At 45.5% G+C, this 20,262-nt stretch overlaps 1 protein-coding gene across 1 annotated transcript; it reads right to left on the reverse strand.

The window, feature by feature from the left end:
* Nucleotides 1-421: 421 nt before the first annotated feature.
* Nucleotides 422-19,859, reverse strand: LOC112078545 (cytosolic carboxypeptidase-like protein 5). The gene is made up of 8 exons (XM_070442078.1): nt 19,839-19,859; nt 17,267-17,402; nt 15,622-15,827; nt 15,349-15,524; nt 4,023-4,099; nt 3,483-3,534; nt 812-975; nt 422-731 (listed from the first exon to the last, which is right to left on the reverse strand). The coding sequence occupies exons 3-7, from the start codon at nt 15,792-15,794 to the stop codon at nt 854-856; spliced, it is 600 nt and encodes a 199-aa protein (XP_070298179.1). The 5' UTR covers nt 15,795-15,827; nt 17,267-17,402; nt 19,839-19,859; the 3' UTR covers nt 422-731; nt 812-853.
* Between the last annotated feature and the right edge of the window lie 403 nt (nt 19,860-20,262).

Below are 20,262 nucleotides of genomic sequence, written 5' to 3' on the forward strand. Positions count from 1 at the left end.
GGTGAGTCTGTGTGGTGAGTTCTGGGGATCTGTGGTGAGTCTTGTAGTCTTGTGGCTGAGTCTCTGTGGTGAGTTCTGTGGTGAGTCTGTGGTGAGTCTCTGTGGATAGTCTCGTGTTGTGAGTCGTGTGGTGAGTCCCTAGTAGGTGAGTCTGTGGTGAGTTCTGTGTGGTGCAGTCTGTGTGCGTGAGTCTGTGTGGTGAGTCTGTGTGGTAGTCTGTGTGGTGATCTGTGTAGGTGAGTCTGCTGTGGGAAGGAGTCTGTGTGGTGAGTCTGTGGTGGTGAGCTGTGTTGGTGGACGTCTGTGTGTGTGAGGTCTCTGTGGTGCCTCGTGAGTCTGTGTTGGTGAGTCATGGTGTTTGTGAGGCTGCTGTGGTGAGTCGTGTCCGGTGATGTCTGTGTGAGTCTTGGTGAGATCTCTGTGGTGAGTCTGTGTGGTGAGTCTGTGTGGTGAGTCTGTGTGGTGAGTCTGTGTGGTGAGTCTCTGTGGTGAGTCTGTGTGGTGAGTCTGTGTGGAGTCTGTGTGGTGAGTCTGTGTGGTGAGTCTGTGTGGTGAGTCTGTGTGGTGAGTCTCTGTGGTGAATCTCTGTGGTGAGTCTGTGTGTGCGGTGGTTACTTGTGGCTCTGTGGTGTCTTCAGTACTAGAATGTGTGTAGAGGGATCTCCTGTCCGTGTTCTTCAGCAGGGCTCTGGAAACAAGACGCAACGAAGGAATCTCCTTCTCCGGCACACCTAAACAAACACACGATATATAATCATGTACCTACAGAGAGAGAGAGAGTGTGTGTGTGTGTGTGTGTGTGTGTGTGTACCTAGGTGTCTGCGGAGGCCAGGTTTCAGGAGTCTCCAGACCCTCATGGTAGTTGACTCCTCCCAGCTGCCAGAGGAGGCGGGGTTAAGGCCAGCAGTGGGCGTGTCTGTGGTTGACTCCGCCCTCCTGATGGGGATACGGCTGGCCCGAGGCTGCAGCTCACACCTGGACAGACAGACAGGTAGATTGATAGAGGTTAAGACAGGTAACAGACAGACAGATAGAAAGACAGACAGACGTTAGACAGGTAAGAGTCAGACAGGTACAGTTGAAGTTGAGGGTTTACATACACCTTAGACAATAACATTTTAACTCKGTTTTTCACAATTCCTGACATTTAATCCCTGTAAAAATTCCCTGTCTGATACTATTGTACCAGTTTCCTCCAGCATCTTCACAAGGTCCTTTGCTGTTGTTCTGGGATTGATTTGCACCCCTCGCACCAAAGTACGTTCATRTCTGCTTGTTAACAAGAAATTTGTGGAGTGGTTGAAAAACAAGTTTTAACCTCTCTGGTACAAGTGGGACGGTAGCGTCCCACCTCGACAACAGCCAGTGAAATTGCAGGGCGCCAAATTCAAAACAACAGAAATCCCATAATTAAAATTTGAACTTGTCCATGTAGACCAGGCCTGAGCAAAGGCCGGACCGGGGGCTGTAGGTGGCCCGCGACCTGATTCAATACAGTTGGAAGGAAGAGTAGCTGCTGCCTTGGCAGGAACTAATGAGGATCCATAATAAACCCCAGGAAGAGTAGCTGCTGTCTTGACAGGAACTAATGAGGATCCATAATAAACCCCAGGAAGAGTAGCTGCTTGCCTGCCTGGCAGGAACTATAATGCGGATCCATTAATAAACCCCAGGAAGTGTAGCTGCTGCCTTGGCAGGAACTAATGGGGATCCATAATAAACCCCAGGAAGAGTAGCTGCTGCCTTGGCAGGAACTAATGGGGATCCATAATAAACCCCAGGAAGAGTAGCTGCTGTCTTGGCAGGAACTAATGGGATCCATAATAAACCCAGGAAGAGTAGCTGCTGGCTTGGCAGGAACTAATGGGGATCCATAATAAACCCCAGGAAGAGTAGCTGCTGCTTGGCAGGAACTAATGTGGGATCCATAATAAACCCCAGGAAGAGTAGCCGCTGCTTGGCAGGAACTAAATGGGATCCATAATAAACCCCAGGAAGAGTAGCATTGCCTTGGCAGGAACTAATGGGGATCCATAATAACCCCAGGAAGAGTAGCTGCTGCCTTGGCAGGAACTAATGGGGATCCATAATAAACCCCAGGAAGAGTAGCTGCTGCCTTGGCAGGAACAATGGGGATCCATAATAAACCCCAGAAGAGTAGCTGCTGCTTTCAGGAACTAATGGGGATCCATAATAAACCCCAGGAAGAGTAGCTGATGCCTTGGCAGGAACTAATGGGGATCCATAATAAACCCCAGGAGAGTAGCCGCTGCCTTGGCAGAACTAATGGGGATCCATATATAAACCCCATGAAGAGTAGCTGCTGCCTTGGCAGGAACTAATGGGATCCATAATAAACCCATGAAGAGTAGCTGCTGCCTTGGCAGGAACTAATGGGGATCCATAATAAACCCCATGAAGAGTACGCTGCTGCCTTGGCAGGAACTAACGGGGATCCATAATAAAACCCCAGGAAGAGTAGCCGCTGCCTTGGCAGGAAACTAATGGAGATCCATAATAAACCCCAGGAAGAGTAGCTGCTGCCTTGGCAGGAACTAATGGGATCCATAATAAACCCCAGGAAGAGTAGCTGCTGCCTTGGCAGGAAACTAATGGGGATCCATAATAAATACAAATACATATATAAAAACAAAAAGACAGACAGGTAAGACAGAACAGCTAGACAAACAAACAGGTAGGTAGACAGGTTAGACAGGTAGTAGATGAGGTTAGACAGACAGACAGACAGACAGACAGACAGACAGACAGACAGACAGACAGACAGACGTTAAACAGGTAAGAGAGAGACAGACAGACTGGTAGGTAGATAGAGGTTAGACAGGATAGACAGACAGACAAGTAGATAATAGGATTAGACAGGTAAGACAAAACAGGTAGATAGAGGTTAGACAGGTAAGACAGACAGACAGGTAGGTAGATAGATGTTAGACAGCTAAGACAGACAGACAAGTAGATAGATAGGGGTTAGACAGGTAAGACAAACAGGTAGATATAGGTTAGACAGGTAAGACAGACAGACAGGTAGGTAGATAGATGTTAGACAGGTAAGACAGACAGACAGGTAGGTAGATAGAGGTTAGACAGGTAAGACAGACAGACAGGTAGGTAGATAGAGGTTAGACAGGTAAGACAGACAGACAAGGTAGGTAGATAAAGGATATACAGATAGACAGACAGACAGGTAGGTAGATAAAGATAGACAGATAAGACAGACAGACAGGTAGGTAGATAAAGGATAGACAGATAGAAGGTAAGAGACAGAGGAGAGAGAGAGTAAGAGACACGGCTCACAACAGTTTCTTACATATGACACAAACACACACACACACACACACACACACCACATCACACACACACACACACACACACACACACACACACACACACACACACACACACACACACACACACACACCTCCCCACTGACACACAGGTACACACACACACACACACAGTGTTACCTGGTGTACTTGATGGAGGACAGGATGTTCGAGGTCCCTCTTTCCCAGCAGCCTGACACACAGAAAGAGAGACAGACAGGAGAAACTGTTAGTGGGGTGTCTGTGTGCATGAGGCGTGTGTGTGTGTGTGTGTGTGTGTGTGTGTGTGTGTGTGTGTGTGTGTGTGTGTGTGTGTGTGGTGTGTGTGGTGTGTGTGTGTGTGTGTGTGTGGTGTGTGTGTGCTGAGGGTGTGTGTGTGTGTGTGTGTGTGTTGTGTGTGTGTGTGTGTGTGTGTGTGTGTGTGTGTGTCGGTGGGAGGTGGTGTGTGTGTGTGTGTGTGTGTGTGTGTGTGTGTGTGTGTATGTGGTCAGTGGGGGTGGTGGTGTGTGGTGTACCTGTGTGTCAGTGGGGAGTGTGTGTGGTGTGTGTACCTGTGTGTCAGTGGGAGGTGTGTGTGTGTTACCTGTGTGTCAGTGGGAGGTGTGTGTGTGTTACCTGTGTGTCAGTGGGGAGGTGTGTGTGTGTGTACCTGTGTGTCAGTGGGGAGGTGTGTGTGTGTACCTGTGTGTTTGGTCGTCCCGGCCGGATAGGGAACTCTCTCCTCCCCACCACCCCCAGCACGTCTGGACAGCTGTAGCCTAGCAACCACAGGAGGGGCTGGACGTCACACACAACCAGGAAGTGACGTATCAGGAGAATGAAGCACGTCAATCAGTCCCAACACAATGACCATCATTCATTACTGGGCTGACTGACAGCTCTCTCACCCAATCACAGACCGCATCCTCCCAGCCGATTGGTGAAGTCAGTGGTCCAGGGTTGTCATGGCTGCATCACTGACAGTCCACTAGCTGGATTCTAGCTCATAGTCTTCGTCAGTGTATGTGTGTGTGTGTGTGTGTGTGTGTGTGTGTGTGTGTGTGTGTGTGTGTGTGTGTGTGTAATGATAACATTTTCACACATGAAGGCCTACAGTTTGCACAATTCACTACACTACGGATCTCTGTCACAGACATAAGGTCTATTAACCAATCAGAGAGGCGTGAGGGACAATTCTCCTCTGTCTAGAGTCTAGGTTATGTTCCATCCAGTCTCCTCCTGTCTAGAGTCTAGGTTATGTTCCTATCCAGTCTCCTCCTGTCTAGAGTCTAGGTTATGTTCCCATCCAGTCTCCTCCTGTCTAGAGTCTAGGTTATGTTCCTATCCAGTCTCCTCCTGTCTAGAGTCTTAGGTTATGTTCCTATCCAGTCTCCTCCTGTCTAGAATCTAGGTTATGTTCCTATCCAGTCTCCTCCTGTCTAGAGTCTAGGTTATGTTCCTATCCAGTCTCCTCCTGTCTAGAGTCTAGGTTATGTTCCTATCCAGTCTCCTCCTGTCTAGAGTCTAGGTTATGTGTCCTATCCAGTCTCCTCCTGTCTAGAGTCTAGGTTATGTTCCTATCCAGTCTCCTCCTGTCTAGAGTCTAGGTTATGTTCCTATCCAGTCTCCTTCTGTCTAGAGTCTAGGTTATGTTCCCATCCAGTCTCCTGTCTAGAGTCTAGGTTATGTTCCATCCAGTCTCCTCCTGTCTAGAGTCTAGGTTATGTTCCTATCCAGTCTCCTCCTGTCTAGAGTCTAGGTTATGTTCCTATCCAGTCTCCTCCTGTCTAGAGTCTAGGTTATGTTCCCATCCAGTCTCTCCTGTCTAGAGTCTAGGTTATGTTCCATCCAGTCTCCTCCTGTCTAGAGTCTAGGTTATGTTCCCATCCAGTCTCTTCCTGTCTAGAGTCTAGGTTATGTTCCCATCAGTCTCCTCCTGTCTAGAGTGTAGGTTATGTTCCTATCCAGTCTCCTCCTGTCTAGAGACTAGGTTATGTTCCTATCCAGTCTCCTCCTGTCTAGAGTCTAGGTTATGTTCCTATCCAGCTCCTCCTGTCTAGAGTCTAGGTTATGTTCCCATCCAGTCTCCTCCTGTCTAGAGTCTAGGTTATGTTCCCATCCAGTCTCCTCCTGTCTAGAGTCTAGGTTATGTTCTATCCAGTCTCCTACTGTCTAGAGTCTAGGTTATGTTCCTATCCATCTCCTCCTGTCTAGAGTCTAGGTTATGTTCCTATCCAGTCTCCTCCTGTCCTAGAGTCTAGGTTATGTTCCTATCCAGTCTCCTCCTGTCTAGAGTCTAGGTTATGTTCCCATCCAGTCTCCTCCTGTCTAGAGTCTAGGTTATGTTCCCATCCAGTCTCCTCCTGTCTAGAGTCTAGGTTATGTTCCTATCCAGTCTCCTGTCTAGAGTCTAGGTTATGTTCCCATCCAGTCTCCTCCTGTCTAGAGTCTAGGTTATTGTCCTATCCAGTCTGCTCCTGTCTAGAGTCTAGGTTATGTTCCTATCCAGTCTCCTCCTGTCTAGAGTCTAGGTTATGTTCCTATCCAGTCTCCTCCTGTCTAGAGTCTAGGTTATGTTCCTATCCAGTCTCCTCCTGTTTAGAGTCTAGTTATGTTCTATCCAGTCTCCTACTGTCTGAGTCTAGGTTATGTTCCCATCCAGTCTCCTCCTGTCTAGAGTCTAGGTTATGTTCCCATCCAGTCTCCTCCTGTCTAGAGTCTAGGTTATGTCCCATCCAGTCTCCTGTCTAGAGTCTAGGTATGTTCCTATCCAGTCTCCTCCTGTCTAGAGTCTAGGTTATGTTCCTATCCAGTCTCCTCCTGTCTAGAGTCTAGGTTTATGTTCCTTATCCAGTCTCCTCCTGTCTAGAGTCTAGGTTATGTTTCCTATCCAGGTCTCCTCCTGTCTAGAGTCTAGGTTATGTTCCATCCAGTCTCCTCCTGTCTAGAGTCTAGGTTATGTTCCTATCCAGTCTCCTCCTGTCTAGAGTCTAGATTATGTTCCTATCCAGTCTCCTCCTGTCTAGAGTCTAGGTTATGTTCCTATCCAGTCTCCTCCTGTCTAGAGTCTAGGTTATGTTCTATCTCAGTCTCCTCCTGTTTAGAGTCTAGATTATGTTCCCATCCAATCCCACTGAAATCCAAAATCCTGACTCTATTCTGTAATCCTTAGGTTGCATTATTCAAAATACCGCTGTAACATGTCCCCCACTTCTCTGAGCTGTCTCCTATTGCTGTCCATATGAGAGCTTTCTCTGAGCTGTCTCTTATTGCTGTCCATATGAGAGCTTCTCTGAGCTGTCTCCTATTGCTTTCCATATGAGAGCTTCTCTGAGCTGTCTCTTATTGCTGTCCATATGAGAGCTTCTCTGAGCTGTCTTCCTATTGCTGTCCATATGAGAGCTTCTCTGAGCTGTCTCTTATTGCTGTCCATATGAGAGCTTCTCTGAGCTGTCTTCCTATTGCTGTCCATATGAGACTTCTCTGAGCTGTCTCCCTATTGCTGTCCATATGAGAGCTTCTCTGAGCTGTCTTCTTTATTGCTGTCCATATGAGAGCTTCTCTGAGCTGTCTCCTATTGCTGTCCATATGAGAGCTTCTCTGAGCTGTCTTCTATTGCTGTCCATATGAAGAGCTTCTCTTGAGCTGTCTCTTATTGCTGTCCATATGAGAGCTTCTCTGAGCTGTCTCCTATTGCTGTCCATATGAGAGCTTCTCTGAGCTGTCTCTTATTGCTGTCCTTATGAGAGCTTCTCTGAGCTGTCTCTTATTGCTGTCCATATGAGAGCTTCGCTGAGCTGTCTCTTATTGCTGTCCATATGAGAGCTTCTCTGAGCTGTCTCTTATTGCTGTCCATATGAGAGCTTCGCTGAGCTGTCTCTTATTGCTGTCCATATGATAGCTTCAGTAGAGAATGTGTGATCAACAAACTGTTTGAGAGTAGATATGGATATTTTTCAAACAGAGTTGGTCTCTGTTAAGATAACGTGATATTTAAACTATTTCCACTTTTCATCTCCCCGTTATTCATGAGCTGATCTGCTACCTGTTTAATCAACTCATTTTGCCAAATATAGGAGATATTCTGAGACTCGTTTTGCCAAATATAGGAGATATTCTGACACTCGTTAAAGGAGGTTATTTAGCGTTCATACAAATGAATAGAAGTATGGAGGTAGTTTTGTGCCCCAATAAGTGGTAAATCCATTGTCATACTAAACATATTTACTGAGCTTTCTTATATGTCCTAGATACAGGACACACACTTCAACACCTGAGTCCTCATCATTTATTTTTTGACTGTCTTTTTGGCCGTTTATGAATGTGTTACTCAACGCATTTCTATGGACTATAGTAGTAAAGGCCAAAGTAAATATTTTATCAAATAATAATAATAATTTTTAAATATTTGTCAATACCTAAAGAAGTCCTACAATTCAAAATCAAATAGCTAAATGATCTATGGTATAACCATCTTAATTTACATATTACTGTTTTATAAATTCTTTAACCTCTGTCAACTTGGTTGGTGATCATTGCTAGACAGCCATATCAAATCTTGCCATATATTTTCAGGCCCGATTTAAGTCACAGTAACCAGGCCACTCAGGAACATTCAATGTCGACTTGATAAACAACTCCAGTTTATATTTGGCCTTATGTTTTAGGTTGAACCAGGTTTTCCTGAAGGATTTTGCCTGTGCTTAGCTCTATTCCATTTCCTCGTGTGCTAAAAAACGTCCTAGTCCTTGCTGATGACAAGCATACCCATAACATGATGCAGCCACCAGGGCGTGTTTTCAGAGCATGTGCATAACAGCTGGCAGGCATATTCCCAGTAATGTTCAACCTCTCCTTGTCCCAGTCTGTAATGTTCAACCTCTCCTTGTCCCAGTCTGTAATGTTCAACCTCTCCTTATCCCAGTCTGTAATGTTCAACCTCGCCCTAAAAACTGTCAAAGACCCCAGCCACCCCAGTCATAGACTGTTCTCTCTACTACCGCATGGCAAGCAGTACCGGAGTGCCAAGTCTAGGACAAAAAGGCTTCTCAACAGTTTTTACCCCCAAGCCATAAGACTCCTAAACAGCTAATCAAATGGCTACCCGGACTATTTGCATTGCCCCCCCCCCCCCCTCTTTTACGCCACTGCTACTCTCTGTTATTATCTATGCATAGTCGCTTCAATAACTCTACCTACATGTACATATTACCACAATTACCTTGACTAACCGGTGCCCGCACACATTGACTCTGTACCGCTACCCCCTGTATATAGTATTTTTATTGTTATTTTACTGTTGCTCTTTAACTACTTGTTACTTTTATTTCGTATTCGTATTTTTAAAATGTTATTGTTGGTTCGGGGCTTGTAAGTAAGCATTTCACTGTATACAGGGGGTACCGGTACCGAGTCAATGTGGAGGCTATATACAGGGTGTACCGGTACAGAGTCAATGTGGAGGCTATATACAGGGGGTACCGGTACAGAGTCAATGTGGAGGCTATATACAGGGGGTTACGGTACAGAGTCAATGTGGAACACTATATACAGGGGGTACCGGTACCGAGTCAATGTGGAGGCTATATACAGGGGGTACCGGTACCAAGTCAATATGGAGGCTATATACAGGGGGTACCGGTACCGAGTCAATGTGCGGGGGTACAGGTTTGTCGAGGTAATTTATAAAGTGACTATGCATAGATGATAAACAGCGAGTAGCAGCAGTGTAAAAACAAAGGGGATCAATGTAAATTGTCCAAGTGGCCATTTGATTAATTGTTCAGCAGTATCATGGCTTGGGGGTAGAACCTGTTAAGGAGCCTTTTGGACTTGGCACTCTGGTACTTTTGCCGTGCCGTAGCAGTCTATAACTTGGGTGACTGGAGTCTTTGACATTTTTTGGGGCCTGACACCGTCTAGTATATAGGTTCTGGATGTCAGGAAGTTTGGCCCCAGTGATGTACTGGGCCGTACGCACTACCCTCTGTAGTGCCTTGCGGTCAGAGGCCGAGCAGTTGCCATACCAGGCAGTGATGCAACCAGTCAGGATGCTCTCGATGGTGCAGCTGTAGAACATGTCAGTGAACTGTTGTCTAGAGAGAATGCTCCAGGACCAGATAAGGCACATTGGCTATATAACACTATATAACTTTATATAACACTATAGAACTTTATATAACACTATATAACACTATATAACTCTATATAACTTTATATATAACTTTATATAACTCTATATAACTTTATATAACACTATATAAACTTTATATAACACTATATAACTTTATATAACACTATATAACTTTATATAACACTATATAAACTTTATATATAACTATATAACTTTATATAACTCTATATAACACTATATAAACTTTATATATAACTTTATATAACACTATATAACTTTATATAAGTCAGTATGCGACGGAAACTCATTTAACTTTTTTTTTTATTCGTTACTTGGGACTTTAAATGAAAAAGTTATTTTAACGTGCACTATGCCATCACGCACACCATTTTATCTGAAATAAGTCCGTTTGACGAAAACATCCTCTGGTAGGAAAGTGAGCATATTGTTTCATGCAGATTTGAGAATATTCACATGAAAATCTGTCGCCAATTGGAAGGCAATCAGCTATACACCGTATTAGAAGTGAGCGCAAAGTGGCAAAATAAAAATACTTTTTCAAGCTAACTTATTTATGTAACACACACACACACACACACACCTTTACTGCCTTTATTAAAAAGGTTCCAAAAACAACTGTTCACTACAGATACGTACAGGTGTATGTACAGAGCCTGCAGAAAGTATACACACCCCTGGACTTTGTCCACATTTTGTTTTGTTACACCCTGAATGAAACGTTTATTAAATTGAGATGTTCTGTCTACACGCAATACCACATAATGTCAAAGTGAAATCATGTTAAACTTTCTTTTTTTTAACGAATTCATTCAAAATGAAAAGCTGAAAAGAATTCAACTCCTTTGTTATGGCATAAATAAAATCAGGATTAAACATTTGCTTAACAAGTCACATAATAAGTTGCATGGACTCACTCTGTTTGCAATAATAGTGTTTAACATGATTTTTGAACGACTACCTCATCTCTGTACCCCACACATACAATTATCAGTAAGGTCCCTCAGTCGAGCAGTGAATTTCAAACAGATTCAACCACAAAGACCAGGGAGGTTTTCCAATGCCTCACATAAAAAGGGCACCTATTGGTAGATGGGTAAAAATAAACAGACATTGAATATCCCTTTGAGCATGGTGAAGTTATTAATTACACTTTGGATGGTGTATCAATACATCCAGTCACTACAAAGATACAGGCGTCCTTCCTAACTCAGTTACCGGGGAGGAAGGAAACCGCTCAGGGATTTCACCATGGAGCCAATGGTGACTTTAAAGCAGTTACAGAGTTTAATGGCTGTGATAGGAGGAAACTGAGGATGGATCAACAACATTGTAGTTACTCCACAACACTAACCTAAAAGACAGAATGAAAAGAAGGAAGCCTATACAGAATAAAAAATATTCCAAAACATGAATCCTGTTTACAAGGCACTAAAGTAAAACTGCAAAAAATGTGGCAAAGCAATTAACGTTTTGTCCTTAATACAAAGTGTTATGTTTGGGGAAAATCCAACACAACACGTTACTGAGTACCAATCCCCATATTTTAAAGCATAGTGGTGTCTGCATCATGTTATGGGTATGCTTGTCATCGTTAAGGACTGGGGAGTTTTTCAGGATAAAAACTAAATGGAATGGGGCTAAACACAGGCAAAATCCTAGAGGAAAACCTGGTTCAGTCTGCTTTCCACTAGACACTGGGAGATGAATTCACCTTTCAACAGAACAATAACCTAAAACAAAAGGCCATATCTACACTGGAGTTGCTTACCAAGACGACAGTAAATGTTCCTGAGTGGCTGAGTAACAGTTTTGACTTAAATCTGCTTGAAAATCTATGGTAAGATTTGAAAATGGCTGTCTAGCAATGATCAACAACCAACTTGACAGCGCTTGAAGAGTTTTGAAAAGAATAATGGGCAAATGTTGCACAATCCAGGTGTGTAAAGCTCTTAAGAGACCCAGATGTGATCGCTGTCAAAGGTGATTCTAACACGTATTGACTCAGAAGGTTAAATACTTATCTAATGAAGATATATATGTGTTTTATTTTTCATATTTGTTTTTTACAAATGTTTGAATTTTTCTTCCAATATGACATTAGAGATTATTTTGTGTAGATATTTATTTATTTTAATGCCACTTTGAAACATCAAAATGTGGAAAAAGTCAAGTGGTGTGAATACCTTCTGAAGCTCTGTGTGTATATATGCTACTGCTTTATGGTGAAGAAGACAGACAGACAGAACAGGACAGACAGAACAGACAGACAGACAGACAGACAGACAGACAGACAGACAGACAGACAGACAGACAGAGAGACAGAGAAAGAGAGACAGAGAAAAGAGCAGACAGGACAGACAGACAGACAGACAGACAGACAGACAGACAGACAGACAGACAGACAACAGACAGACAGACAGACAGACAGACAGACAGGTTGTTTACAGAGCTGAGGTCCACAAAAAACAGAGGAATTTAAAGTAGACGTTTTAGGCTAGCACCAAACACACATTCTCTCCCTCCCTCCCTCCCCCTCTCTCTATGTCTCTCAGTATGAGTCCTGTTGTGCCCAGTCTGTTCGTAGTAGTAGTGTCTGAGATGAGGGAGGCCAGCGGCGAGCCTAGGCCGGTCTGGAGCAGGGGCTCAATTTGGAGAGCAGCCCAGGCCGGGGCATCGAGGGCATGGCCTGCAGGGAGGGCAGCAAGGTGGACAGGCTTGGAGTCTGGAGGGGAGTACAGACCTGGGAGGAGCAGGACGCCACCGAGGAGACGAGGAGGAGGAAAGGAGGAGGTGGGGGATGACGGGGGCCGGCTGGGGTGGGGGGGTGGCTGTTGCTAGGAGACGACCGGAGACGGAGCGGCTGGGTGGTGGGTGCGGGGGCGTCTCTTCTCCTAGATTTAGAGTCTACGAGAGTACACACACATACGGCTCAGACATACAGGAGGGATTACACACATGTTCTAACACAATGCAGGACACACACGACATCCCGCGGAGCCAGCAGGACACCACACCGACACCCCGCGGAACCATGCAGGGGGCCATGCAGGAGGGACATGAGGAGGGCCAGCAGGGGAGCCATGCAGGGGGGCCTTGAAAGTAACAGCCGGGGGCAGGGCTTAGTAGCTGTCAGCCAGCCAATCACAGCGAGGTTAGATTCCTTCTCTTCCAGTGTAGAAACAATATCTACCTGACAGCAGAACACATCTAGTTTATAATCTTAACTATCCACCTGACAGCAGAGACACATCTAGTTTATATTTCAATATCCACCTGACAGCAGAACACATCTAGTTATATTCAATATCCACCTGACAGCAGAAACATCTAGTTATATATCAATATCCACCTGACAGCAGCAGAACACATCTAGTTTATAATCAATATCCAACACTGACAGCAGAACACATCTAGTTTATATATCAATATCCACCTGACAGCAGAACACATCTAGTTTATATTTCAATACCACTGAGCAGCAGAACACATCTAGTTTATATATCAAAGATCCACCTGACAAGCAGAACACATCTAGTTTATATATCAATATCCACCTGACAGCAGAACACATCTAGTTTATATTTCAATATCCACCTGACAGCAGAACAACATCATATTTCAATATCCACCTGACAGCAGAACACATCAGTTTATATATCCCAATATTCTACCTGACCAGAACACATCTAGTTTATATTTCAATATCTACCTGAAGCAGAAACACATAGTTTTATATTTCAATATCCACCTGACAGCAAGAACACATCTAGTTTATTATATACAATATCCACCTGACAGCAGAACACATCTAGTTTAATATATTTCAATTATCGTACCTGACAGCAGAGAACACATCGAGTATTTATATTTCAATATCTACCTGACAGCGAACACATCATAGTTTATATTTCAATATCCCCTGTACAGCAGACACATCTAGTTTATATTTCAATATCCACCTGACAGCAGACAGCAATTCTAGTTATATTCATTATCAACGCACCTAGTATACTTCAATATTTTTCCTAAGCAGAACATTGTACAGTATCTAGTTTACATTACTTCAATAATCTAACTGCATGACATGACAACGTAACACATATCTTACAGAAGTATTACTAATAATATATTTAACGGACTGCACAGCAGAACACATCTAGTTTATATCCTTCAAATATCGCACCTGACAGCAGGAACACATCTAGTTTATACTATCATATCTCACCTGACAGTCAGTTAACACATCTAGATTCAGTTCTACACAGTATGACCTGACCCTAGTACAACCAGTCTTCCAAATTCCCTTTCCTACAAGGTGGTCGTAAACACAGGGGTCCCAACCACTGATTCTCTACAGGTTGTGAGTCACACACCAGGGTTGACATCAACACCACCTGGTTGTTCCTACAGGGGTCAACACACCAGGGTCATTACACCAGGGGTCACCGAACCCTCGTTCCTACAGGGTGTCCATACACCAGGGGTCACCGACCCTGTTCCTTACAGGGGTCATACACCAGGGACGTCACCAACCCTTTTCTTACAGGGGTCACACACCAGGGGACTCCAACCCTGTTCCTACAGGGTCACCACCCAGGGGTCAATTACATCCGAAGGGTCACCGACACCTGTTTTCCTACAGGGGTCTACCACCAGGGGTCAACCGACCCTATTCCTACAAGGGGCATTACACCAGGGGTCACCAACCCTTTCTTACCAGGGCGTCACACACCAGGGGAACTCCAACCCTGTTCCTACAGGGTACACACCAGGAGGTCATTATCACCAGGGCGTCACCGACACCTGTTCGCTACTAGGGGTCATTACACCCAGGGGTCACCGCCACCCCTGTTCCTACAGGGGTCATACACCAGGGGGTCACCAACCCGTGTCTTTTTACAGGGGTCACACACCAAGGTGGACTCCAACCACATGTTCCTTACAGGGGTCACACACCAGGCGTCATTACACAGGGTCCACCGACCCTGTTCCTACAGGGTCATACACCAGGGGGTCAACGACCCTGTTCCTACAGGGGTCATACACCAGGGGTCACCGACCCTGTTCCTACAGGGGTCCTACACCAGGGGTCAACGACCCGTTCCTACAGGGGTTACACACCAGGGGTCACCGACCCTGTTCCTACAGGGGTCACACACAGGGGTCACCGACCCTGTCCTACAGGTTCATGAAGTGGAGTGGAACCTACAGGAGGTGGATCTCCAGGACCAGGGTTAGAGTTAAAAACCTCCAGGAGGTGTCTCTTCCAGGAACAGGGTTGGAGTTAAAACCTCCAGGAGGGTATCTCCCAGGAACAGGGTTGAGTTAAAACCTCCAGGAGGGTATCTCTCCAGGAACAGGTTGGAGTTAAAACCTCCAGGAGGGTATCTCTCCAGGAAAAGGTTTGGAGTTAAACTACAGGAGGGTGGATCTCCAGGAACAGGGTTGGAGTTAAACCTACAGGAGGGTCTCTCTTCGGAACAGGGGTTGGAGTTAAAACTACAGGAGGGTCTCTCTCCAGGAACAGGGTTGGAGTTAAAACCCCAGGAGGGTATTTCTCCAGGAACAGGTTTGGAGTTAAAACCTCCAGGGGTCTCTCTCCAGGAACAGGGTTGGAGTTAAAACCTACAGGAGGTCTCTCTCCAGGAACACGGTTGGGAGTTAAAAACTCAGGAGGGGATTTCTCCAGGAACAGGGTTGGAGAGCCCTGCCATCTGCTTAGATGCATCAACACCTACTACACCCATGTCATTACCCGCAGGCATAGACCTGCATACATCATTCATAAGAGGAGAGAAACAGAGAGAACAAGCGAGAGCTAGAGAGAGCTGGAGAGAGAGAACAAGCGAGAGAGGACAATAAAAAGAGTCTTACCTCTGACAGGTCCGAGCGCCTTGCTCCCCCCGCGTTGTGTGTGTGTGTTGTGCGCGGAACCGAAGGTGAAGCTCGGCGAGGTGTGTATCTGAGGAGACGGTGTCTGGCTGCTACTGCTGTGCCTGTTACAGCGAACATGACTCAGAGACGTGTCTGATGCAGAACTGGTCAGAGTCCTACACACACACCGAGACATTAATGCTTAGTACTTCAGCGTAATGATATGGTGATAACAGAGCTACAGTAACAGCAAGAAAACAGAGGTGTTCTTACGTATTGAAGCTCTTGGGTGGTGACGCCTTGTTCCCATTAGTGTGTGTCCGTGGCTGTGTGTGTGTGTTGAGGCCCTTGCTGTTGCGGACGTGTTTGAGAGTCCAGGCGCGGAGGTTGGTCAAGCTGCTGTGTTCTGAAAGGACGAGGCGTGGCCACGGGTTGCAGTCAGCCATGTCCAGGGCTGCTATGGCAACCGCTCGCCCCACCTAGACACACACACATAGTTAGCTTTTCTAGGGTGCGTTCCTAAATTCACTCTGGCTATCTACCCCCAGCTATCTACTATCTACCCCCTACCACTCTCGTCTGAGTGTGCCAGAGCGCAGAATAACTGATGACTTTACAAACGGTTGAATATGGACGGTGTCAGTAAACGTCGGCAAAGAAGCATAATTCAATTGTTGCCAGCAGCACAGTTAGTCACCAACGCTCTGGATAACATGAACACAGCCTAACCAGCTCTGCTAGGGCGAGTAAAATGGTCAGACTGGGGTGTTCTCATTTGGTTAGACTGTAAACTCTCCTTCTAAACTCACATTAAGCATCTCCAATCCAAAATTAAATCTAGAATCGGCTTCCTATTTCGCAACAAAGCATCCTTCACTCATGCTGCCAAACATACGCTGGTAAAACTGACCATCCTGCCGATCCTCGACTTCGGCGATGTCATTTACAAAATAGCCTCCAACACTCTACTCAGCAAACTGGATGCAGTCTATCACAGTGCCATCCGTTTTGTCACCAAAGCCCCATATACTACCCACCACTGCGACCTGTATGCTCTCGTTGGCTGGCCCCTCGCTTCCTATTCGTCGCCAAACCCACTGGCTCCAGGTTATCTATAAGTCTATGCTAGGTAAAGCCCCGCCTTATCTCAGCTCACTGGTCACCATAGCAACACCCACCCCTAGCACGCGCTCCAGCAGGTATATTTCACTGGTCACCCCCAAAGCCAATTTCTCCTTTGGCTGCCTTTCCTTACAGTTCTCTGCTGCCAATGACTGGAATGAATTGCAAAAATGTCTGAAACTGGAAACACTTATCTCCCTCACTAACTTCAAGCATCAGCTGTCAGAGCAGCTCACAGATCACTGCACCTGTACATAGCCCATCTGTAAATAGCCCATCCAACTACCTCATCCCCATACTGTTATCTATTTTATTTATTTTGCTCCTTTGCACCCCAGTATCTCTACTTGCACATTCATCTTCTGCACATCTATCACTCCAGTGTTTATTTGCTATTTTGTAATTACTTCGCCACTATGGCCTATTTATTGCCTTAACTCCCTAATCTTACCTAATTTGCACATACTGTATATAGACTTTTCTTTTGTTTTATTGACTATATGTGTGTCTGTCTCTGTGTCTGTCTGTCTCTGTGTGCCTGTCCGTAGATCTGTCTGTCTGTGTGTGTGTGTCTATCTGTTTCTGTCTGTGTGTCTGTGTCTATCTGTCTCTGTGTGTCTGTCTGTATCCGTCTCGGTGTGTCCGTGTGTCTCTGTGTCTGTCTGTCTGTGGGTGTCGGTCTGTCTGTGTGTCCGTCTCCGTCTGGCTGCGTGTCCGTCTGTCTGCGTGTCCGTCTGTCTGCGTGTCCGTCTGTCTGAGTCTGCGTGTCCGTCTGTCTGTGCGTGTGCATGTGTACCTGTTCGAATATCTCGGGGGTATATTTGGGGGGGAATGCGGGAGGGGGAGGGGGTGTGGCTCGTCCGTTGTCATGGCAGGCAGGAGGGATGGTGTTGACTGTCCTCCCCGTGTTGTAATTACACTCCAACGTATAGCTGTAATAGATAACCATAACATATACAGTACCAGTCAAAAGTTTGGACACACCTACCGATTAATTTGGACAATTTTCTACATTGTAGAATAATAGTGAAGACATCAAAACAACACATAGGGAATCATGTAGTAACCAAAAATGTTAAACAAATCTAAATATATTTTATACTTGAGATTCTTCAAAGTAGCCACCCATTGCCTTGATGACAGCTTTGCAAACTCTTGGCATTCTCTCAACCAGCTTCATGGAATGCATTTCAATTTACAGGTGTGCTTTCTTACAAGTTCATTTGTGGAATTTCTTTCCTTCTTAATGCGTTTGAGCCAATCTGCTGCGTTGTGACAAGGTAGAGTTGGTATACAGAAGATAGCCCTATTTGGTAAAAGACCAAGTCCATATTATGGTAAGAACAGCTCAAATAAGCAAAGAGAAACGACAGTCCATCATTACTTTAAGACATGAAGGTCAGTCAATACGGAACATTTCAAGAACTTTGAAAGTTTCTTTAAGTGCAGTTGTAAAAACCATCTAGCGCTATGATGAAACTGGCTCTCATGAGGACCGCCACAGGAAAGGAAGACCCAGAGTTACCTCTCAAATCAAATCGAATGTTATTTGTCACATTCACATGTTTAGCAGATGGTATTGAGGGTGTAGCGAAATGCTTGTGTTTCTAGCTCCGACTGTCCAGTAAGTAAGGGAGGGAGGACTGAGGGAGGGAGAGCTTTGTACACGTCTCTGTGTGGAGTACAGGTGATCTAGAGTTGTTTCCCTCTGGTTGCACATGTAACATGCTGATAGAAATTAGGTAAAACTGATTTGAGTTTCCCTGCATTAAAGTCCCCGGCTACTAGGAGCGCCGCCTCTGGATGAGCGGTTTCCTGTTTGCTGATGGCCGTATACAGCTCATTGAGTCGCCCCTTTTCTTACCAGAGGCCACTGTTTTATCCTGCCGATACAGAGTATAACCAGCCGCCCCTTTTCTTACCAGAGGCCTCTGTTTTATCCTGCCGATACAGAGTATAACCAGCCGCCCCTTTTCTTACCAGAGGCCTCTGTTTTATCCTGCCGATACAGAGTATAACCAGCCGCCCCTTTTCTTACCAGAGGCCCTGTTTTATCCTGCCGATACAGAGTATAACCAGCCGCCCCTTTTCTTACCAGAGGCCACTGTTTTATCCTGCCGATACAGAGTATAACCAGCCGCCCCTTTTCTTACCAGAGGCCACTGTATTAACCTTCTTACAGAGTCTTTACTGAAGACTCATCTGATTGAGTGTAGTCTGGCCCAGGAGTGTGAAGGTGAATGGAAAGGCTCTGGAGCAACGAACCACCCTTGCTGTCTCTGCCTGGCCGGTTCCCTCCACTGGGATTCTCTACCTCTAACCTATTACAGGGCTGAGTCACTGGCTTACTGGTGCTCTTTCATGCCGTCCCTGGGAGGGGTGCGTCACTTGAGTGGGTTCAGTTACTGACGTGATCTTCCTGTCTGGGTTGGCGCCCCCCTTGGTTTGTGCTGTGGTGGAGATCTTTGTGGGCTATACTCGCCTTGTCTCAGGATGGTAAGTTGGTGGTTGAAAATATCCCTCTAGTGGTGTGGGGCTGTGCTTTGGCAAAGTGGGTGGGTTATATCCTTCCTGTTTGGCCCTGTCCGGGGTATCATCGGATGGGGCCACAGTGTCTCCTGACCCCTCTGTCTCAGCCTCCAGTATTTATGCTGCAGTAGTTTGTGTCGGGGGGCTAGGGTCAGTTGGTTATATCTGGAGTACTTCTCCTGTCTTATCCAGTGTCCTGTGTGAATTTCAGTATGCTCTCTCTAATTCTCTCCTACTCTCTTTCTTTCTCTCTCTCGAGGACCTGAGCCCTAGGATCATGCGTCAGGACTACCGGGCATGATGACTCCTTGCTGTCCCCAGTCCACCTGGCCTTGCTGCTGTTCCAGTTTCAACTGTTCTGCCTGCGGTTATGGAACCCTGACCTGTCCACCGGACGTGCTACCTGTCCCAGACCTGCTGTTTTCAACTCTTAATGATCGGCTATGAAAAGCCAACTGCATTTATTCCTGATTATTATTTGACCATGCTGGTCATTTATGAACATCTGCGCATGTTCTTTATAACTCCACCCGGCACAGCCAGAAGAGACTGGCCACCCCTCCATAGCCTGGTTCTCTCTAGGTTCTTCCTAGGTTTTGGCCTTTCTAGGGAGTTTTTCCCAGCCACCGTGCTTCTACACCTGCATTGCTTGCTGTTTGGGGTTTTTAGGCTGGGTTTCTGTTACAGCACTTCGAGATATTTAGCTGATGTACGAAGGGCTATATAAATAAACTTGATTTGATTTTGATTTGATATTACTGTGTAGTAGTCCTATAGCTTTGTGTGTAGTGATATTACCTGTGTAGTAGTCCTATAGCTTTGTGTGTAGTTGATATTACCTGTGTAGTAGTCCTATAGCTTTGTGCGTAGTGATATACCTGTGTATAGTAGTCCTATAGCTTTGTGCGTAGTGATATACTGTCGTTAGTAGTCCTATAGCTTTGTGCGTAGTGATATTACCTGTGTAGTAGTCTATAGCTTTGTGTGTAGTGATATTACCTGTGTAGTAGTCCTATAGCTTTGTGCGTAGTGATATTACCGTGTAGTAGTCCTATAGCTTTGTGCGTAGTGATATTACCTGTGTAGTAGTCCTATAGCTTTGTGCGTAGTGATATTACCTGTGTAGTAGTCCTATAGCTTTGTGCGTAGTGATATTACCTGTGTAGTAGTCCTATAGCTTTGTGCGTAGTTGATATTACCTGTGTAGTAGTCTATAGCTTTGTGTGTAGTGATATTACCTGTGTAGTAGTCCTATAGCTTTGT

This window comes from Salvelinus sp. IW2-2015, unplaced genomic scaffold (genome assembly GCF_002910315.2).
Source record: "Salvelinus sp. IW2-2015 unplaced genomic scaffold, ASM291031v2 Un_scaffold5839, whole genome shotgun sequence".
NCBI lineage: Eukaryota > Metazoa > Chordata > Actinopteri > Salmoniformes > Salmonidae > Salvelinus > Salvelinus sp. IW2-2015.

Bases quoted from the DNA above. Each gene is read 5' to 3' on its own strand.
- LOC112078545 (XM_070442078.1), bottom strand. From the start codon at position 15,794: ATGGCTGACTGCAACCCGTGGCCACGCCTCGTCCTTTCAGAACACAGC. The intron at 15,525-15,621 runs GTAAGAACACCT...GTGTGTGTGTAG, and splicing joins CCACCCAAGAGCTTCAATAC to GACTCTGACCAGTTCTGCAT. The intron at 4,100-15,348 runs GTAAGACTCTTT...TGTGGTTGCTAG, and splicing joins GGCGCTCGGACCTGTCAGAG to GCTACAGCTGTCCAGACGTG.